The sequence below is a fragment of the Thalia democratica genome, chromosome 4, assembly GCF_965202585.1.
Source record: "Thalia democratica chromosome 4, ktThaDemo2.hap1.1, whole genome shotgun sequence".
Classification (NCBI taxonomy): Eukaryota; Metazoa; Chordata; class Thaliacea; order Salpida; family Salpidae; genus Thalia; species Thalia democratica.
The window spans coordinates 30,576,257-30,590,125 of record NC_139168.1 but is presented as its reverse complement, the minus strand read 5'-3'; the positions used below and the strand labels follow the sequence as shown (position 1 = coordinate 30,590,125).

Below are 13,869 nucleotides of genomic sequence, written 5' to 3'. Positions count from 1 at the left end.
TTGTCTAAATAAAATAAAATTATCGGATGAAGGCTTTTGCTTACCTGTAGTTTGCTTATTTTTAGCTTAGTTTATGCAGTGACTATTGTAAAAACTTTTAAACTTGATAAAAAAATACTTATGGTATTCAAGGTTTACTAATATATTTTTTCGAGCACATATTTCTTGAGATTTGATCTTTTCTGGTTCGACTTAAAATTAAACATTAAATGAAATTTATACATAATTATCAAACTATAAAGATTTTAGCAGATATATTAAGACATATTATTTTTGATAGTTAAAAAAATTAAAATCTTTTGTAGACAATAACATATTTTGTCTAGAAGGATAATAAAAACAAAAGAAATTTTTTAATTTTTAAGTTTATAGTAATTAATGGCATACAGCTGAGGAAATAGAAGAAATTTTAGATTACTCGATACTGTTAACATGTAACTTATTTCTCTAAAAAACATTTTTGTTTAAAGGTCAAAAATACAAACAAAAAATATATGCAAACATTTTTTTATTACTTCAAATGATTTTAATTTGTTTTTATTCTAACTACTAATAAAGATTTCTACAAAACTTACAACATCCAATGTTTTTTGTTTTTAATGTTAGCTTTAGGTAAAAATGTAGAAAATTTTTTTGTATTCTTGATAGTGATCATTTATAAAAACCAAAAACTGGTTTGACTTTATCAAAGTATGTCTAAATATGTAAATATAATTTAGTTAATAATTATTTAAAATTGTTTAAAGTGATTAAAAATAACTAAATATACATCAAAACATTTAAAGAATTGAACTACAGACCAGGCAGCTTAAACAAAAATATCAAAACTGAACAGGATTGTCAAAAACTTCTTCCTTGGTTCTTGCAGGAATCCTGTTCACCTTTCGTATTGCATGTGCGACCGAAAACACAAAGTAGACCACTATTGCAACGAAACATATAAAATAAACTCCAACCAAATATTTTGCTACGCCTGTTTATTTTATAAGTTGAAAATGTTTTAAGTGTATCACTTTTGTTATATTTAAAAGTAGAAAATAATGGTAGTAGTCGCAAAGGAACAACTTTAATATGCTGTTTAAACGTTAGTTACAGGCTTCAATGATTTAAGGCAGTAAAACAAATTTTATATAAAAATTCTTTAGATCTGAATATCGAAGTCTAGAGTTGTTACCAGGTATCGGCAGACTTTTATAAGTAGCGGGCAACACTGTAAAAAAAATCTTCTACGGGCCGCATTTGTTTAGACAAATTTTCATAGAAAAACTATCAATACTATCTGAAACCTAAAATGTGATATAATAAGCAATAATAAAGCCCTATTATTAAATGGTACTTTTTAAACTACTAGTTTAATTAAAAGTTTTAACAGCAAAAATTTATTTCACTGTTTTAACTAAAAAATAGATTTAAGTATTAAAGGTACATTTTACACAGAAAGTTTTATAGTTATTTTTACTTATTTTTTTTATTAACTTTAAAACTTCTGTAAATTTTTTTAGTATCTTGATATACAGGATTTCAATTAAATGTTTAATTAAAAAAAGTATAGAATTCGTTTCTTTAAGTAAATATATTTTATGTCTAAGCATAACTTAGGAAACCACAAAAGTTTACTTGTGACTCTTTTGGGCAGAGAAATTTTTTAGCACAGCGGCAGTCTTAGATGAGTGGCATTTCTACCCAGGAGGTAAGAAAGGCACAACTCTTAAGTTAAGTGACTATAGAGCTAGGGGAAAGGGTTAGAATCTATGTATCAAATGCGAAGGGTTAGGTCAGGGGTTAATAATATCAGTTGTAGAAAAAAGCAAACCGCGCAAATCTAAAAGTCGTACAAAAAGCTTACAGTGCAACAGTTAAGTTTAAACCACAATAAATTTTATATTGAATAATTCATTTGTAAACAGTTACAAAATAACGTATAAAATAATACTTTACGGTAACATTTTAGTACTTGTTTCAATTTAAAAATTTTAAAAAGTGAAATACTCAACTAACTCATATTTTTCTTTTCACCAAGTCCTTCTGAGCTTGTAGTAAGAGAATGGGCTTCACTTCCATTTTGAGGTAAAATAGATTCAGTCACCACTTGATTTTTTGATTCTGTTGCTGTAAAAAATGTATTAAAAAAATAATAAACAATCGAGTTTTTTACCTAACTAGTTTATTAAATAATTAACCTGTCTCATAGAACTATACAGTCATGATGACGTGTTAGTTTATATAGATCTTACTAAATGTAAAACTTTATTATCTTGTTAACAAACGTATAGTTCTAATTAATTAAAATTTAACTTCTAATGATAAAAAGAGTTAATTTATATTTGGTTCTGTTTTAATACTTTAGAGTAAACTTTCCTGTAATATTTAACTCACAACGTTTCAATAAACTACAAAGTTTGAAAAAAAACTTAAAGAAAATAAAAACCCTTACCTTCAATTGATATTGAGTTTAAAAAAAGAATTATTGCAAACAAACTTTCTTGAACAAATAAAGTTGTCATGATCTATAAAGCCTTAGAACGGAAATTCGAAGCTGTGTTGCACCATAATTCAACACTGCAATGTATAGTTTTGCTGTAGGCAATTATGACGTAGAAAATAGTACATAAAGCGACATATTTTCAATTATTTCCATATTTATTTCAGTCTATGTTAATAAAAAATGTAAACTGTCATTGTTAAATAGCTTAAAAGTTATTTTTTGGCAACAAACTTACATAAAAATTAATGTGAATTTCAAATGTTTGTTGGAATACTTTTAATTAAAAAAGTATTAGTTACTATTAATATTCTAGCATTTGTTCAGTCTAGGTTGGAGGAATTACTACTGTATATTTTTCTCAAACAACTTACTTTAATTCTTTCATTCTTTTAAAGTTTAATATCGAGTTCTCTAACATTTAAGTAGCCCAGCTGTTAAAAATTAACATTGTTTTATAAAATTTTGCAAAGTAAACTGTTTTGTCTGAAAAGCAATACTGAACGTGAAAATTTATTATCATAAAAGCTTTGTAAAAATAACTAAGTGTTTTTTGTGAACTAAAATGCAAAACTTAATCGTAACTCGACCTGTATTTGTCCTTAACAATATTATTAAGGACAAAACCGGTCGTAGGTTTTCTCGGATGCTATTCTTTATTTCTTTTATGATCTTTCTTTGACCAGATATAGCTTAAATCTGATGTAATAACATTTTAACAAGTGCATTAAGTCTTGCAGTTAGTTCTTAAAATCTATAGTGCTACGTATATATATACCATTTTAATTTAGCAACAACATCGGCGAAAGCCTACAGAGCAGAACCGTGGAATTTCGTATGCCGTTAGACAAACTCAAGTTTAACAAAAGGGTTGATCATACTAATTCAATCAACCCCTTTTGTTTTCCGTAATAATAATCACTTTATAGTTTTTAAATATACAATCACTAAAAATTTTAGCAATTTGGTAGATGATATATAGCTAAATACTAAAATGCTATGTGAGTATTGTAAAGTTTTATTTTTGTAAAGTGTTTTGGAAAAGCTTATAAACAGCTAATTTTTGACTATAAACAAATATAAAGATAAACTAATTGCATTTTACGCTAAAATTTTAATTTAAAACACGCCGTTCTAAATACTAAATTGTTGTATAAAATAATTAAACACTTTACTATTTAAAGATAGTATGTAGCACTTTAGAGCAGGGTTTCCCAAAATTAGCCATGGCAGAAATGTATGGGCCACGAGCAGCAAAGGGCCCAATGGGGGTGGTATAAGCAATAAAGGGGCCACAGGGAGACCATGAGGTCTTAATTTGAAACACTGGATATTCTGGAGTTGATGATGAAGAGCAATAAAAAAAAAGTCTAAGGTGTTTTAAATGGTAGCTGTTTGAGTAATCTTGTTGGATACTAGAAATTAAAATAAAATCAGAAATTCTTGGAAGAATTAAAAATAACCTGGAATAAATTAAAAAACTTGGAATAAATTTAAAAAAAACTAGTGTTCACTCTTTAAAATACCCAGGTAAATCTATAAGTTCTTAATATCCTGCTAAATTAAAAGGTTCTTTTGAGTAGTGAACTCTAAAGACCTAGCTAGAGAGTCTATTTTACTTTTTTTCAGTCAATATTTTTACTACTTTGTATATATGTATATTTTTCTGATATATATTTCATAACATTTTATTTAAAATGGTAGTTTGGTAGTAAATTTATACTTGCTATTCTTATCAAGAAAATTTGTTGTTTTCAATTAAGTAGATGGAGGATTACGTTAATGTTTGTAACTTTTACAAAGTTTGAAAAATTAAAGTTGTAACAAGTATACATGTGGTAGTATTGTTTTTATTTTTATTTCCTTCATAAAATTTTTTTCCAAAACATTTTGTTTCAGTTATTTACATACCTATGTATATGTCAATTGCATTGTTTATTTTCGTTAAATGGTTGAATGCTTTACAGTAAACTTTTTTTTTAATTTTGTATATTTTTTATTGAGTATATTTAGTTTTTACCTCAAGGTTTGTTATTATTGTAGGTAAAAATAAGTTTTGAACACAATATAATTTTAGCTTTCAATTTTTTACTCAAGTATAAGTTTACTATACTTTTAACTTTATAAGATATTAAAGACTTAAAAATTTTTAAATTATTTTTAATGAAAAGTGTTTTTATTGTTCAATATAAACTACATTCTAATCATGTATTTTACTTTTTATCTAATTATAGAAATTTAAAATTTACAATAAATTAAAGTTTTTCAATTCTTTTTTTTTTAAGTAAAAACTAAACTCTAAGGTTTTATGCGGTCTTTTATAACGTTTCTAACAACTTTGATTTCCCTTTAACTAAGAAAGTTTTCTTTGAGTACTTGAATAGAAAAATACGTTAAAAATTAAAACATAAAATAACATTTAGTTCAGAATAACTTAAATGTTCTGTTCAATTTAAAATACAATCAAATTCAACACCTATATATTATAACTATATACTCTGTAATTATATATTAACATTTTGTGCTACTTTTAGTTGCTCAAGTAGAGACGCACAATTAAGGAATACTACTAAATTCAGTTTGTTTTAATATTTGGAATTAAGTTTTACCTAGATGTAAACTTTTTAACATGTGTAAAATAGTTTACAAACGAATTACAACTATATAAATAAATTTTTATTTTTAAAATTTTTGTAGTTTGTATTTGAACATAAAGTTATTTATGGTTAGCAGTGATAAGGATATTTAATATTTACCACTTCTTATTAAACTCTACAAAATAAACATAAATTATTCATAGTATTAACTACTTCTCTGTTTAATTGTAAAATAAATACTTTTTATGCATAACTTTTTTACTAAACATTTATTTTTACACAACTCTTAAATAACAACGATGAAAAACTAAATACACTTGTTTGTTTACATATGTAATCAAAATAAAATTATGATAACTTTGTACAAAATAATTAATACTTTGAAAAGACTAAAAAAAAATTATTAAAAATCTTATTTTCTTGAGCTTAATTCTCAAAAAAATCAAAGAAACTTGAACCTGACTCAGAATAATAGGCGTAATCGCTGTTATGGTTGTGAAAATCACTTACAAGGTACCTTATAAACAAATATTCATTTTCAGAAACGTATGTGAAGTTTTTATTAAAATTAGTTTTGTATAGTGCACCGATATTTTTACTTGATGTGTTTGGGCCATTGTAAATTTGTACACCGTAACCAGTACCATACGCATAATTCGGAAGACTGTTTATGTAAACGGTTGCTTTAGCTTTTTCGTTCACATTGGCTTGCAATCTCCACTCGCACACTATTGAGTCGTACGTAGCATAGTTAGGTAGGTACACTCTACTGTTTTGCTTTACAGTACCTCCGCATGTTGGGAGATTTAGAGCAGCATCGTTAGTTTCTTTAAACGTAATAGTAAAACCGTTGTTAAAAAAGCTATCAGGATAGGATTTAAACTTTATAAAAACTTGGGACGTATTTGTAACGAAATGGTGCGACTGGTTGTATCCGTTAAGAATTGCTAGTATTGGAGATTTATCACTGTCTCCTAAATAAATTACGACGTGATCTTGCATAAGACTATCTTTTAATTCTATACCCAAAACTTCTATATCAAGATAAAATTTTTTGTCAGTTTTCGAAGTAAGCAAATAAGTACAAACTGTGTCTGCAGGATAATAATCTGGCCATTCAGGCGATCTTATAATACCGTTTCCTTCGAGTTTTAATTCTCCACACTCTTTAGTTTCAGGAAACCTTTCAAAAGATGGTAAGTTAGGCAATGGATTCACAGTTGTAGAAAAATCTGGTTGTTCCTGCGTAACAACTCTAACAATTCCGCTAAACCCGCGACTTTCCCCGGTACAATCCGTTTTAAGTATGATTAAAAAGTCTTTGCCATCGCTATTATAGACAACTAAATTGTCGTTTTTAGTAGGAAGTGCGACTAAATTTTTTTCGTTTGTTTGGCGATCGACCTTGATTATAAACACGCTGTCAAAAGACGTTTCTACGTCATAATCGGTAAATTCTAGTTGAAGCGAGTAGTCGCCGCTCGTGCGAATAAAAAATGCGACATTGCTATCCGAAGGGTAAGATAAAGGATAATTAGGAGTGGAAATTGTAGCGGAAACTTGTTCACTTGGTGGTAGTTCGATCATCGTTAGCACTTCGTTATTCTTTTTAACCAAGTGAGAGCTCTCCTTACTGCTTGCGAATCCAACTTCGTTTGTCAGCTCGTGGTTGCTAAGTAACCTGACCGCAGTTGAAGTCATTTGCACTCGATCAGCGGCAAAATTGTTTCCTGTATTTGTAAAATTAACTTTTATGTTAAAAAATTTACAATTTGTATTTAATTAAACACAAGTATGTTTTTAATGGTTTGATCAGCAGCAAATTAATAGAATACTATTGCTAAAACTATTTTATTAACAGCAGTTTCAAAATGTTAGCTATTTGTATTTTTATAAATTGATAGATGTTTATTATTTATTATTTAAAGTTTTTTAAGTGTAAAACAAATTTTTTTAGTTTGAAAATTTTGATTTTTACTAACTACTGAAAAATTCCTACTAAAAGTATTGCTAATAAATTTTTAGTTTAGGACGTTGTAGAACAAAATAAATAAACATCACGGGTTTACATGCTTAAAGACAAAAATATAATTTAGAAGTTAATAAGAAATCGTAAATGTACATTTGTAAACAGTGAAAAACTGGAAGTTTCAAACCAACCGTTATAAACATTTGGATTTAAGGTAATGTCTTCTAAAAGTTGTCTTTTACTCCTCCTGTTGCTTGACTTTTGGTTCGTGTTTGAAGAAAGAAGATCGAGATGCTTGCTTAGAAACACCTGTAGCCTAACATATAGTGACCTTTCAGCTTGACTAGTTATTGAGAGCCTCATATGATCCGAATGTACATCAACTTCTGTTAAACTATCCTGTTGCGAAACAATAGTACTTGTATTATGTAATGTATGTCGGAAAAATGCATTAACAATTTGTATAAGTAGTTAGTTACAATATGTTCAAATTTTAAAATAAGGGGTTGAAAAATTACGTTCCGTGGGTAGAGTTCACTTATTTTAAGTTCCAACGGAACAAACTAACCTATTATATTTTTATTTAAAACTGGTAGTTTAAATATCAATCGACTAAATTTTTCAGTTAAACAGATTAAAAAAATTAAACACAAATTGAGAAAAGTATGGTTTCGTGACCCTATACCGTCTACTAGTTGTTTCGGGTTAGATAAATGGGATATATAAATGGTTATTGGCTAAAGAAGATTAGATTAATAAAAAAAGCACATTAAATTTACTTTTTATTTACAAGCAAGAAGACACAAAAAGTAAATTCATACTACTGCGTATAGACTAAAAACTAATGACAAAATAAATAAACACTAGTATACAATAAACTAGCAAGCACATACTAGAAACTTAAGAACAAACGGGATACATCTTATAAATGAACGTTTCAAAGTATTTCAAATTGTTAATCTCAAAACGCACCACTTGACTGCCGAATGCCAATGCAAAATACACTATTTTTACTACCGTCTAATATAAAATACCTATTAAATATTTCCGCTACCAAAAATAGTTTTTATTTATTTTTAATTAATAGAATTAAAGTCTCTGTGTAAGAATAACTTACTAAACTTTTAATATTTCTTAACATTTGTAAAAAATGTTTTAAAATGAACACTTATATGTAAAACTTTCTGTTAATGAAGTTCTAAACTTTACAACGAAAAGAATTATATACCACGTTTTAAATACAGTTTCATATACAAAAAATTAAGTGTATAGAAGTTGTGGAAAAAGAGCTTTAAAATAATCGTAACATTTGTATGCTCATACCTTTATAGGCAAAAGAGCATCGCCACTATAATATCCATCGCTGGTAGTCTCATTTGTTGTTGTGTTGAAAATTGATGTCGATTGACTGGACACATTTTGCATTAGAAATATTATGATCGTCAGAAGCAAATACTTCATTTCGTTTCGTATCTACAATAAGAGTTAATAGTTAAGTGATTTTTTAAACTGTTTTATTGTTACTGCTAGGTAGTCTTAAAATTTAATAAGATATTTTATTAATAGAAATACATTTTTAGACTATTTTTTGACAGTAGTATTATTAAGTTGTTTATTAATAAGCTGTTTATTTTTAATACTATTTAGATCATTATAGCTTTAATTTAAAAGTAAAGTTCGACTCAATGACAAAGCGGTATTTTCGTACTCCCAGGTCCTGAAACCAAAGTATTCTTGAGTATCGTTTTTCTTTTAATAAACTTACTAATAACACCAGTCTCTTACCTGTAAAGTTGCTTGATTAAAGTACGTAATTCTTTAAACTTATTTATATTCGCTTTAGGATGTCAACGCCTAGTTTTGTGAACTTCAACGAGTTTAAAATATAGAAGCATAAAAAAAGTTAATAAAAACCGTTGGTAAATATGCTTCATAAAAAAATAAGATTAGAATGAATGAAAACAGCTTAATAAGTTATTAAGTTTTCGTCGGTTACCAAGCTTGGTAAACAGTCATTGAATACCATAGTATTTGCTTTAAATAACTACAAGATCAAGTTCAAATATCTCTATTGTTACCCTGACTAGGAGCCTCACTGATTTCCTTCGAAATTGCCTCGGTCTCAGGCTCGACAATCTCATCAGATTCCAGGTTAGCAGTAGTCTCGGAACAACTCATTTCGGTGCACGAATGTGTGCGTGGCACTTTCAAGACTAATGCCTTTTTTAGGGGTTTTAAGGACATAACTATATGATTTATATAACTAAATATAATAAAACTAAGTAATGTTGTTTTATTATGTACAAATAAACGCAATGACAGCTCACAATAAGTCTAAACACTTAAAGTTAACAATTAGAAGGAAAACGTGCTCTGGATTCCCTCCTTGACGTGTCACTGGTCTCCGGTCGCTCAGTTTCTGGCACTCGACGTTGGTCCGTTTCGTTTACAGAATCTTGATGAACGTGGCTTGATCTTCTTTCGTTTCCTTTTCGTAATCGGAGCGTGGCGATAAAATACAATATAAATAGGCACGATGATATAAATATGTATAAATATAACAATACAGTAAGTAGATACGATAATATAAATATGTATAAATATTACGACAGAATTATTTAAAAATACGAAAACAACTTGTTCGTATAAGTGTAGCTAAGGTTGACGCCACAGTCTGTGTGGGCTTGCTCGATAAGATGAATGTTCAAGTTTGTTTCCTTGAACGCTGTGGACTCAATCGTGGAATTCAGTGTTCAAATTGATCCAAAGAAGTTGTCTGCTACAGTATGCGTAGGCTTATGAGTATGGCACGTTAACAATTCAAATAGAGTTGTTCGCCCCGTCGACGTTGTTGAATAAGAAGGTTTTCTCGGGTGTCATCTAGCTTTTCCAAGATGGCGACTTATGTTCAGAGCGCCAATGGAAGGTTTTTCCAAAGATTAGCTAGCCTTTCCAAGATGGCGGCTAACGCTCAAATTTGCGAGCAGCAGAGTGTCGCTTCGTGCTTGTTCCGAGGTAAATGACCTGCTTCACGCTCTGATTGGGCGTATTTATAGTTTTTCGATTCTTTTTCTAGAATTTTCTTTGAACTGTAGATCACGCGCTCTCTCATTTGATTCTCTCATTTTCCCTTAGCCAACAAGTTATTTCCAGTTCAATCAAGAAATCAGAAACACACTCATTATAAATTAACACTTATTTTGTTTGTTAAAAATAGTTTTTTTGGGAATTAGTTTTACTATATCTATTTGTTGTTTTTTAAAGGAAAAACATAATATCAAGTGAAAACATTAATTTCTTTAAATTATCAAAATTTGGACACATAAGGGAAAATGAAATTTTGCATAAGTGTCCAACATCTCTAAATAGGAAAATGTTTGAAAACAACTTTTCCAACGAAAAATTTTATGTAAATACGAATAACAAAAAGGTATAACTAAAAAGAATTAAAAATATTTAACTAACTATTATCAAATTCTTTCAGTGCTATACTTTTATCAAAAAACTTCAAAGATTTCAATTGTTTGTTTGAATTTTAATAAAATTAAGGTCAAGTTCACACAATATAGCTTGGGGTGTATTTGAACATTACTTTTAAAAAAACTATTGTTAACTAGCGGTGGTACAAAAACTAGATTAGATAAATTTGAAATTATTTACCAACCGTTTTTTAAATTAAGTTTTGCAAACATTTTCTAACGCTTTCTTCAATTGTCCAAAGAAAGTTTAGCCTTAAGTGAATTCACAAGGTTTTAGATAAAGTAAAACTTCAAAGACTCTTTTATGATTTGAAATAATGGTAAAAGCGGCAAAAGATAGTCTTAATAATTTTAAAAAGTTATTTTTAAGTTTCTTTAGCTACATAAAATACTAAGAATTCTAAAATTTATCGATAAATACATTTATTTTTATAAATAACACAACTCTTCACTAAACTATTTTTTGACTATATTAAAAAAAAACATTTTTTAGTTGTCTAAACTCTAAAGCGTTTGTCAATTTATTTATTATTAAATGTTTAAAACTCGTAATATAATTCCGTTTGTGAATATCAAAAATGTAATTAAACATTAGTATATCAAAATTAAATGAACTACGAAAATAAGTACAAATAATTACTTTGTTTTTTAATGTGAAAATCTATAGTAGAACAAAAACCTAAAAAGTATTATTTGTTTAAGTATAGTTTCGCCGTTTATGAATTAAAAACTGAATAATTCTTTTAACAAAAAGCGTCACAATAAAAAAAACAAACAACCGTTTTTAAAACTGTTAGAACTTGCACATTTAAAAACCTTGAACGACCCGTTTATTAAAATAAAAATGTTATGTTTATAAAAATTTTGTGTTTAAGAAAATAATATTTAGTTATCATCGATTAAAGTTTGCGTTTATTAATTTTATCTACTTATTTTAACTATATCTCTTGAGTTTTACATTGAAATTTATTTTTTAAGATTTAAGGTGTTTTTATCATCCACGTTATTAAGTAAAACCTCATGAAAAATATTTAAGTGGAGATTTTAAAACGTATTTTACAAACCACTTTTTTTTCAGTCTTAACAATTATCATAATATTGTAGTTTAACTTGGTTTTAAATTAGTTAACGGAACACTTTTTACATATTACTTGTTACATATTACAATATTTGTGAAAAAGTTTTATTTCCGACAACTGAATGTGTAGTAACTCCAACTGTGAACTTTTAGCTGCCAAAACTTAAATTATGACAAATTCTACTTGACGTCTCATTCATTAAACTACGTTAAATTACACTTTATTTATTTATTTTTGTTTAAAAATCGAACTAGTTCTGCTTTTTAAATTTTACATTTAACTCAAACACATTTAATAGTAAGAAGTATCATGACTAACTGGATGTGATCTCAAGATGTTAAGTATATTTTTCTTAAAACATTGTCTTCTATTAAGTTTTTAAATATATTGACATATATAAAATCAATGAATATTGTTCTGATCTACGACTAAAACTATTTTTTTAATCAAAAGCTTGAAATTTAAATTTTCATAAACAAGAAAATTTATCTTAAACTTTACTTAAATATATTTTTTTATAAATTATTAACATAGTTTGTACCTTTTCAGTATGGAAACTATAAGCCTTAATAAACTGATTATAATTGTTTTAAAATTATAGAGTTATTACTTAATTATAGTGTTGTTATTAAAACTAAAAAGAAAAAATTTAATTGTTTCATTTCTTGATTTTCGCGAAATAAAAACCACACTATTTCATAACTAAAACATGACGATCAACGCTAAACCTTTCTTATTTATAATTTAAATTGAAAAACATTTAAAGCGTTGTTCTAAAAAACAAATTGTATAAATAAACAACAAAAAAAATTATATATCACTATCATAACAAAATTCACAATTAAAATTTCAATAGCTTTAAAACCACTGAATTCATTACTACTAACCACCGTTTTCTATCTAATCCAATAACATAGATCGTTTATGTTTTTTTGAATTATTACTATCAAACTAAATAAAGCAAAAGCCTTTTATAAGTAACATGCCAGATGTTTTAGAACAAGGTTTATTGCAGGCTGGACTTTATAAAAAAAAATCTTCCGCGGTCCTCAGCTATCTAATTAATTGTCGTAATAAACAAAAATTGATACTTTAAACCAGAGGTATGATAAAGTAAGAAAAATAAAAGCACTAGTAGTTACTAACTTTAAACTTAAGCTTCTAATTGAAAAGTTTTAATACAAAAGTGATTTTTAAAAGTAGATTTCGGGCCGCAAATATTTCCTTTGCAATCAACATTTAGCCTGCGAGCAGCAGTTTGCCGACTTCGGCATTAAGCATTTTGATTTTAGTTATATAACTGTTGTTATTATGCTATTAGAATACTGTTTTGTTCGGAAATTTATTTAAAAAAATAAATGTATTTTTTATAAGTTATTTATCTAGACTTTCTTAATTTTGAATGCTGATATTAAACTGTCTAAATTTTAGCTAAAAATAAATTAAAACGTTAAAACTTAAGTTGTCGCAGTTTTACTTCTTACTCAAATCAAACGAACAGTCGCATTAGTTGTTCTAATTTTTTTTATAATTCTAAGTTCTTCTATTTATATAGTCTTTGTTTGAATTAATTAAAATTGAAAACTCTGAATTCTAATTTTTGTACTTTGTAAGTGATGTAACCAATTATATTACAACTTATTATAACGTTACAAGTTATTTAAAAACAAATAAAAAGATTATTACATCAAATAAACACTCTTTATTTTTTGACAGTGATCAATTTTCTGTTTTGAATGCTACAATCTATGCCTGTTTTAATTGAAACTGTTCATCTAAAAACGTACTATTAAAATCTGAAATTATAATTTATAGAGATTTTAGTAATTAAAATCACTTTCGTAAACTTTGAATTTTGCAAAAACTTAATACTGTTCGGCCTCAATTGTTAACTCCGTAGAACTTTGTAATAAAATTAAAACAGTAAAACGTCGTTGGTTAAAAGTAGATTGGAAATTGTTTTTGTTTTATTACTCGGTTTTTAAATTTTTTTCTTCTTTTAATTCCTACGTTTTAAAGTATATTAGTTGAAAAAAAGAGCTATCTTATTATTTTAAGCTTTTTAATACAGGTTAAAGATCAGACCTGAAAAATGCACTCGTTTACCATATCTTATTTTTGATTGTACTTCTTAAAGCCATGGAACTTATTTTTAAAGCCAGCTTTAAGTCTTATATCATTTTTAAATTATAAACTATTGTATTAGAATAAGTTTTATTATTTTTTATTTTAATTAAGAACTGTTTAGAGATTTTAGAATTAA

At 27.1% G+C, this 13,869-nt stretch overlaps 1 protein-coding gene across 1 annotated transcript; it reads right to left on the bottom strand.

Annotated features, from left to right (window-relative positions):
* Positions 1 to 684: 684 nt before the first annotated feature.
* On the bottom strand, positions 685 to 2,527 carry LOC145835132 (uncharacterized). The gene is made up of 3 exons (XM_082942682.1): positions 2,435 to 2,527; positions 1,999 to 2,109; positions 685 to 973 (listed from the first exon to the last, which is right to left on the bottom strand). Exons 1-3 carry the CDS (start codon positions 2,502 to 2,504, stop codon positions 822 to 824), a joined length of 333 nt encoding a protein of 110 aa, XP_082798808.1. The 5' UTR covers positions 2,505 to 2,527; the 3' UTR covers positions 685 to 821.
* Between the last annotated feature and the right edge of the window lie 11,342 nt (positions 2,528 to 13,869).